This window comes from Saccostrea echinata, unplaced genomic scaffold (assembly GCF_033153115.1).
Source record: "Saccostrea echinata isolate AGI-Se365-2 ecotype Australia unplaced genomic scaffold, CSIRO_AGI_Sech_v1 ptg000002l, whole genome shotgun sequence".
In the NCBI taxonomy this organism is placed as follows: domain Eukaryota; kingdom Metazoa; phylum Mollusca; class Bivalvia; order Ostreida; family Ostreidae; genus Saccostrea; species Saccostrea echinata.
Window position 1 is genome coordinate 28,072,717 of NW_026889751.1, and position 9,494 is coordinate 28,082,210.

The 9,494-nt window shown below is 32.8% G+C and overlaps 1 protein-coding gene across 1 annotated transcript; it reads left to right on the forward strand.

The window, feature by feature from the left end:
• Nucleotides 1-2,795: 2,795 nt before the first annotated feature.
• On the forward strand, nt 2,796-3,690 carry LOC133202259 (tripartite motif-containing protein 2-like). Its single transcript, XM_061338060.1, has one exon. The coding sequence runs from the start codon at nt 2,833-2,835 to the stop codon at nt 3,682-3,684; it is 852 nt and encodes a 283-aa protein (XP_061194044.1). The 5' UTR covers nt 2,796-2,832; the 3' UTR covers nt 3,685-3,690.
• Nucleotides 3,691-9,494: the final 5,804 nt, after the last annotated feature.

Below are 9,494 nucleotides of genomic sequence, written 5' to 3' on the forward strand. Positions count from 1 at the left end.
TGGTATTTTAGGAAAATCTTCTCTTTTTTTTTAATTTTTCATCTCCATCTGGTTATAAGTTGAAAGAAAAAAAGAATTGGAAAAAGAAATTTCTTCATCAAGGTCAGCTCCAAATTCATGTGAGAAAAGAAAAAAAAATTCACACAAATATTCAAAACAATGGAAATCAATTTCTTTGAATTATGACACGTGTTATCGTGGGGAATGGTTGTATACAGAGTTGAAAAGACGTAGTTTTTATGTTATTGATTTTTGCAAAATTTTGTGATTTCAAATTTTCCAAAAGTTCCTTGGAATTTTTATGTATCCACATCTGATTTACACCACTTCTCGAATATATTGTTGAACAGTACTGCTGAAGTTTCTCCTTCACTGCTGTTAATATTTTAGCGAAGAGTGGTAGAACATTTACTGGAAACCGCTATGTATCTTTGTTTGTAAGGTTTTTATGAAGTTTCGGAATCCAATATAAATATGGAAATTCAATTTCATTTTGGTTTTTGGGAATATTAAAAATATTCAAAACTGATATGTAATTTTGAAGAATTTCCTCCTAAGAAAGGGAGCTATGGGTATAAGTTTGATTACCACTTGTAGAATTAAATCCCAGTTCCTCTAAAATACAATTTATATAATGAGCCTTACAAACAAAGACAATGTTGTTACCTGCTTCGTCAGCTGGGACCAGTACATACTGATCGTGTAGTCTATCTAATTCTTTTTTCACTTCTGAATTATTGAACACAGAAGGAAAGATGGTTCTCATATTGCCCCTCAATCGCTTAATGCGAGATTTTAACATACATCTGATACATTCTAGATCATATAAATAAATGAGCCTTTATTCTAGATCACATTCTCTTCTTAAATTGTAGCAACCCCTTCGCCACAGAAAAAAAGAAAAAGGGGTATTTTTCAAATTAAAACGAGAATCTTGGAATTTAGATAGGGAGGGGAAACTCAAGACTTTAAGGTTGGTCCATACTTTTACGAATCTGGTTGTAATTTTATACAGCAATTGTAAAATTCTGGTTATCACTTGTCTATCGAAATGATTTTCTTAGATGGTACTTAACAATACAGCAAGTATGTAATTGTTTATTATTGTGTCACTGTGCATACAAGACATTTAATATACATTATTTATGGAAATTAAGACTTGGTACTCTGTCCAATGGGTCTATAAGTCATTGTATACACACACAGAGACTTCAAAATCTTAATTGCCTGTATGGATTAAAATATTAAGTATTTTTCATAAAAAATTGACTCGAGATCTATTTTTATTAATTTTAAGACTGTTCCACATTTTTATATTTACTTTTTTTCAAATTTTGCAAAGAATAGATGTAAAACTTGCTATCCCTAAAATTGGGTATCCATGTTCAAAAGACTGTTTTGTAAATTTTATGTGGTCAATCACGATAAAATTTGTGTTTTTGTTAATATAAGATATAATTCTAAATAATTTTAAGGTAAAAATGGCATGTAGTTAGTTTAGATTTTGAGAATTATTCAAAATTTAGGTATTTTGAGATTTTTTTAAACTCTGAAGGACATGGACAGATTCAACATCAATTTGTTAATCTTTTCCATTTAAAATCTTCAAGAATTGACTTAGCATATGAACATTTTTGATTTTAATAAGTTTTAAACTAAATATGATGTGTTTTGATGCATAACTAAATAAAATATGAAATCATACTTCTCTATGTTAAACTTTGGCTGTTGAATTTTGAAAGGTATGTACTCTGAGAAAGGTTGTATGAAAATAAGCATGCAAAGGCATGTGTTTTATGAGCTTTTTAGTTAGTTTGTAAGTTATTTGAGATATTTAAGTGAAAGAAATATTAATTTCACAGAAATTTTTGAAAGCCCGGACCTACTTTAATTGTAATTTTTTTTTTTAATCTTTAGGCACTTAAGAAACTTGTAGTACATAGGCGTGATACGTTATTCAAGAGTGTATGTAAATATATGAAGTATGTTGCACAGTAAATTTTTTGAATCCATATTCTACAAGAAAAAAGCGGACAGTTGGAGGTGCCTAATCGCCATACACCGTATATCACTTGTCTGGTTTTATGACGTGCAGTTGATGAATTCTTTCTTCAGAGTTTTTTTGGCAGATGTTTTCCTCATTTATTTATACTTTGAATTTCTAAGTAATATATAGCACTGGTTCTCTGCCCTTGATTCCAGTCGCTACCGCTAGGAATTGCGCCCGTTAACCAATGTCAGGGTACCAGTCTAAGTAATATAGAACAGAACAGAACAGAACAGAACATTTATTTTCTAATTTAGAGCCCATAACAGACAAGTATGAAATTATTACAATAATAAAGAAAAGATATGCCAATGGATAGTATAACAACTTGTAAATGACATTACTCATTTCAACAATAATATTGTACTATTTCAGTTAAAGGGAATACTATATATAAAACTGTATGACTACTACAACATGTTATCATTTATGAATTTGCCCACAGAATTAAGAGTTTCTTTGTCTTCAGTATTGAGTAACCAAAAAAGTTTTTTTATATGTATTTTCTTTATATTTCTTTATTTTTTATATATGTATTATTTTTATATGTATAATGTAGATCACGTGACTCGATTGTGTATATTTTTATTTTGATGAAGGAGGCCCATTTCTGTATGAAACTACCGGTAGGTATTTTATTTTACAAATTTAGTACTGATCTCAATGAATTGAAGCAAAAAGATATTTTCACTTGATTTAAACAGCCTTATGATTTTTATAACGAATGAAATAATTGTGTGCAGGCACAATTGTTCTTCAAAAATAGGAAAAAACGTCATTTTTTAATGGAACAACAGACCGTCACAACCTTACACACTAGATTTGAAGGATTTTACAATGTGGCCTGTCTGAATGATGAAGAAATCTGGACAAGTGGAGATGACAACACCATGAAACTCTTCAGCATCAATCAGGGATCACTACTCAAGTCAATCAGAACCAAGTCAGGGATCTCACCAATTGATTTAACCGTAACACAAAATGGGGATCTAGTTTATACTGATTACAGTGATAGAACTGTTAACATTGTGGAAAATGAGCACATAGAGGAGGTGATCAGACTACAGAACTGGAGACCTCGCGGTGTCTGTAGTACCTCCTCTGGTGACCTCCTGGTTATCATGTTCAGTAATGATTACACACAAGCAAAAGTTGTTCGTTACTCTGGTAAATTTATAGAGAAACAAATCATTCAGTTTGATGATAAAGGCAAACCACTTTATTCCTCGGGTACACATAACAGATATGTTAATGAAAACAGGAATCTGGATATCTGTGTGTCTGACAGTGGAGCTGGAGCAGTAGTGGTGGTCAATCAGGCCGGGAAACTGAGATTCAGATACACTGGACATACTCAAAAGAACAGACCATATTTTCCACAAGGAATCACCACAGACAGTTGGGGTCACATTCTTACATCTGACTATGACAATCACTGTGTCCACATCATAGACCAGGATGGACAGTTCCTCCATTACATAGACTGTGGGATGCATTACCCTTTGGGACTGTGTACAGATACAAATGACAATCTGTTTGTTGCGCAATGTCAAATAAATCAAGTCATGAAAATTAAATATTATCTAAAACATAAAAGATACTACCTCCGATCAATGGTAAAAAATAAATCAACATAAATTAAACTTGGCTTTGTCATATCTTTTTAAAGATGTATGTCTAAGAGTCAGAGAGAAGGAAGGGTTTCAATGCATGAGAGTCACTGGTTGTGCATTAAGGATTCCAACACAGAGAAAATTATTGCCATGGTCATTGTCATGGTCATTGCCAGACCCTAAAAAGGCTGTCAAATGTTATTGAATTTAAGAGCGCAACAGAGAGAGAGAGATTGTACACATATAAGGGTCACTGTAAGTGGATTTCAGAGCCAAAGATATAGAACAGGTCATAGCCATGGTATTCCTCTTCACAAACAGGGAAGCTTATTGTACGAGGCTCATTCTCAAAAAAAATACGTTCTTTTGTCGTAACTTTTATATTTAAAGTCATATTATGACCAAATTCGACAGAAATAATTTAATTATAAATCCGAAAAATTAAAATTAAAAAAATAATAAAGTACGTCTCGAAGCATTGATTGGCGATACAATTTTGTATTGCACTCGGAAAATTTCAGTAACAAACTCAAAAAGCCCGAGGATGCAGAAGATGTATCAAAAGTTAGCCGTGTATGTATGTATAAATGTCACAAATTTTTTTGAGTTTAAGAGACTCCGTATTGGACGATGAACGCACGGCCTCCAAGGAAAGGAATTATCAATAACTACATGTATGCATCTGCATTGTCAAATTGTTAGCAAACTAAGTATAAAGTTATGGCATGTCAAACGCACAGGTACTTGTGGACAGGAACACCCCCCCCCCCCCATTATGCCCCACAGGTCAAAAAATATTTTTATGTTTTTTTTTTTCATAAATTATTCTTCTAGTACACATTTACAATGTATTCCATAAGAAAAATACAAAAAAATAACGCAGAATTAACGTTTTACTAAAAAATCATACCCGCGGTATTATAAAATAGAGAAGGTAAGTCACTTCCATTTGTTTACGCTGGACCCCTCTTGGATATCAGCCCCGAAATATCATTTACCTAATACATGTCACCGAAATGTGTCATGATGTCTTGTTTCGGTAGATATTTTTGTCTTTAATCGTGCTATTTAATTGCCCAGGCATCCCATAATAATCCGAGTATTCATCGTCAAACGTGAAAAATGCTACAAGATTTGGAAATGTCAGAGTAGAAATTACGGAAGTGATGCAAAAACGACACCTAGCGTGTAACTCTCGAGTTCCGAGTGTAATAGAACTAAGGGAAGAGTCAGAGGTCTACGAAAAAGTTCGGGAAAATTTTGATAAAGAAGTCGAAATTGATTCATTAGAATTAAATTCTGCTTAAGATTTTCGAGATGAGCGAGGGTAGTCGTCAATATTCCCTTTAAAGGATGTTATCATTGATACCAAGTAGCGGTTTAAAAATCGCTTAAACATTTATTTACAACTTACAAGATATTTAACCCCCCTTCCCCTTCTACATGGACATGCTTGCAATTAATTCCGATAATATTAAGCTTAATAATTATGTGTATTTTTTAATATTCTTATGCGATGATTATCATTTGCCAAGGAATTTAAATGTGAGTCTTTTCAAAATTAATTCTTAAAAATGAAAATCAGAATCCCATTTTTTTTAAAAATTAATTTTCATGCTTTTCTTTACTTTCGCGTCGCACTGCTGAGTTTATTTCTGGCCTTGATTACATATATATCAAGCTGCTATTATTTTAATTGAACAAACGGAAGCTTAACTTCTATAAAATAAAGACTTTAAAAAAAGTTCTTTAGGTACGTCTTTTCTAACAGTCATAGTTAGATAATTGCAACTTGTATTACGTAGCAATTGACGTTTAAATATTGCATGGGTTGTACAACCATTCATCAACCGGTCAATTTGTTTTTCTCCAAAACTGTAACTTGTAATGACGTTGCACAGCCCCCGTCCCCAAATTAATCAATATTGATTAAATACATGTAGCGAATTCATAACAAATGGGGAAACAAAGAGATTTTTTGTACAGTTTTAAATAATCACATTTCTGTCTTTACTTATTTTTAAAACTAGTTTATCATTCTAAATATTATATTTACTACCACATTAATTAAACGGATATCCACCTTTCCGCAGACACAATTTAATGAAAATTCCATGTCCATGCAGATGGGGAAGGCGGCCGAGGTGGAGTGGGGGGGGGGGGGCTTTACATGTCAAGTTTATAATGTTTAAGCGATTTTTAAACCGCTACTTGGTATCAATGATAACATCCTTTAAAGGGAATATTGACGACTACCCTCGCTCATCTCGAAAATCTTAAGCAGAATTTAATTCTAATAAATCAATTTCGACTTCTTTATCAAAATTTTCCCGAACTTTTTCGTAGACCTCTGACTTTTCCCTTAGTTCTATTACACTCGGAACTCGAGAGTTACACGCTAGGTGTCGTTTTTGCATCACTTCCGTAATTTCTACTCTGACATTTCCAAATCTTGTAGCATTTTTCACGTTTGACGATGAATACTCGGATTATTATGGGATGCCTGGGCAATTAAATAGCACGATTAAAGACAAAAATATCTACCGAAACAAGACATCATGACACATTTCGGTGAAATGTATTAGGTAAATGATATTTCGGGGCTGATATCCAAGAGGGGTCCAGCGTAAACAAATGGAAGTGACTTACCTTCTCTATTTTATAATACCGCGGGTATGATTTTTTAGTAAAACGTTAATTCTGCGTTATTTTTTGGATTTTTCTTATGGAATACATTGTAAATGTGTACTAGAAGAATAATTTATGAAAAAAATACACAAAAATATTTTTTGACCTGTGGGTCATATTGGAGGGGGGGGGGGGGGGGGGTCCTGTCCACAAGTACCTGTGGTCAAACGTTGCAATATTCAATCTTTTGCATTTGTTTTCTATAATTTCCATTTCCATTTGCATTGCATAATTTTCCATTTGTATTGTATAATTATATAGAATACAGATGGTAAAATTATTCTATACAAATAAAAATCATACAATACAAATGGAAAATTATAGAATATAAATAACAAATTATACAATACAAATAAAACTTATACAATACGAAAGGAAAATTGTACAATATAAATGGATTTTTTAAAGATCGAATATTGCAACGTTTGACATGCCATATTTGAAAGTGGTAAAGAAATTTTTTAAAGAAATTTGTAAGGCGCCATAGACCATGTTTGAAATGCAGAGGTGGTGTATTTTTTTCGAAATTGTCATAACGTTATGTCTTTGACGTTATGTTGAAAAGCGTACTAAATTGTATGACAACCGAGATGACGACAGCATTTCCATCGTCAACCTTTCTTATTTATGTAGTAATATTCCACTATCACCTGATTATATAGCGTTTATGTCTCCCAATTCATTCGCTACTCAAGAGCTTGCTCTGAGTACGATCAATTTTTTAAAGCAAGGCATGCTACTTACTGATAAGTTGATATTACTGGGATTTCAACAACCTCGTTTAAAGTCGGTATTTCGTAAATTCTATGGTCGTTAAAATGACCTTGTTAGCAAATATGATCTATCATTTGGTCGTATTTTGGCTGACTTGTTTCATACCAATCGCTAGGCCTTTGTTTTATACTGTACTGAATTTGACTACAGAATTCTCCGTCTATATGATCAATACATAGGGCTCACGGCGGGTGTGACCGCTTAACAGGGGATGCTCACTCCTCCTAGGCCCCGATCCCACCATTGGAATTTCCAGGGGTCCGTGTATTATGACCTCTTCACATATTTTTTTAGCTCGATCACTGTTCGTTTTCTTCACCTTTTACATCAAATAAAAAATAAATGTTTTCACATATGATCATGTGTGGATCCTTAATATCTTAAAAATAATATGACGAAGAGCAACATTTCCTACGTATTTATGAATGATCCTGCATAATATCCTTTTTTAGTTCATTTTAGTGTCCATGCAACCCAATTTACCCAAATATTCCAACTTTGAGTATTCTTCGATGAAGTAAGCAATATAAAATCAAGTATTATTAAAGTTTGCCAAAATTAGAGGTGTCAAAATACCTTACATGTACAAATATTCGAAAGGATGCGTTTGATATCACATACGTTTCTTTTTATTTCAGATAGGAATCTACATATGTACTTGATAATGAAGAAATATTTTTATGCTTCTGAGATCAAGGATTGCCTGTAGGATGAAATATTTGGAGATAACGAACAGTATTCAAGCTCAAAAGTCCATTAAACAATACAAATTTTGGAGCATAGCAAACACGGACCTCCAAAACATCAGAGGTGGGATCAGGTGCCATGGAGGAGTGAGCATCCCCTGCCGACCGGTCACACCCGCCGTGTGCTCCTTAATTGTCATGAATGGGAAATAATGGAAAAATCCGTCGACAATTCAGTATGTAAATAATGGCCTAACAATAAGTATGAAAAAAGTCAGTCAGCATTTGACTTAATGGTAAATTGTATTTGCTGACAAGGTCATTGTATCGACCATAGAACTCACCAAATGACGACTTTAAACGAGACTGTTGATATTCATGTTTCATCAACTTGTTTGTCAATAATTTACCTCGTTTTAGAAATTGTACATACGTAGAGCATGCTTTTGCGTATCGAATCAACTGAGAGATATAAACCCCGTATGCAGGTGATGAAGGTATATTGCTGCATAAGTAAGGGAAGTTGACGATTGAAAAGTAAAAGTCATCATGTTTATCATAAAGCTTTGTTGTTAGATTACCATTAACGTCTTTTTTCTAGAAAATTATCCAAATATGAAACAGATTTGGTTTCGTACTAAAAATTTCTTTAGAATATGATTATAATACCGTATGCGTGCATAACCCAGCTATTTTGTTGACTTTAGCAGATATATACTATATTTACCATTTTGAGATGATGCATATACAATAGATCTTTGTTTACTGTAAAAATGTTGATTGTTCAAATTTTAAATTCTCATCGTACTAACATACCCCATGTTGTGGGCTTTAGTGAAATAAAAAAAAGTCCCAAGTATCAGAGTCTCAAGCAATATCAGAATGTGTAGGTTTCCATGAAAGTGGTCAATATACAAGTTTCTTGATGAAAGTGGTCATTATACAAGTTTCTTGATGAAAGTGGTCATTATACAAGTTTCTTGATGAAAGTGGTCATTATACAAGTTTCTTGATGAAAGTGGTCAATATACAAGTTTCTTGATGAAAGTGGTCATTATATAAGTTTCTTGATAAAAGTGGTCATTATACAAGTTTCTTGATAAAAGTGGTCAATATACAAGTTTCTTGATAAAAGTGGTCATTATACAAGTTTCTTGATAAAAGTGGTCAATATACAAGTTTCTTAATGAAAGTGGTCACTACAAGATTCTTGATGAAAGTGGTCATTATACAAGTTCTTGATGAAAGTGGTCATTATACAAGTTTCGTGATGAAAGTGGTCATTATACAAGTTTCGTGATGAAAGTGGTCAATATACAAGTTTCTTGATGAAAGTGGTCATTATACAAGATTCTTGATGAAAGTGGTCATTATACAAGTTTCTTGATGAAAGTGGTCATTATACAAGTTTCTTGATAAAAGTGGTCATTATACAAGTTTCTTGATGAAAGTGGTCAATATACAAGTTTCTTGATAAAAGTGGTCAATATACAAGTTTCTTGATAAAAGTGGTCAATATACAAGTTTCTTAATGAAAGTGGTCACTACAAGATTCTTGATGAAAGTGGTCATTATACAAGATTCTTGATGAAAGTGGTCATTATACAAGATTCTTGATGAAAGTGGTCATTATACAAGTTTCTTGATGAAAGTGGTCATTATACAAGTTTCTTGATAAAAGTGGTC

What these genes read in the sequence shown, in the direction of transcription:
- LOC133202259 (XM_061338060.1), top strand. Translation starts at nt 2,833, where the DNA reads ATGGAACAACAGACCGTCACAACCTTACACACTAGATTTGAAGGATTT.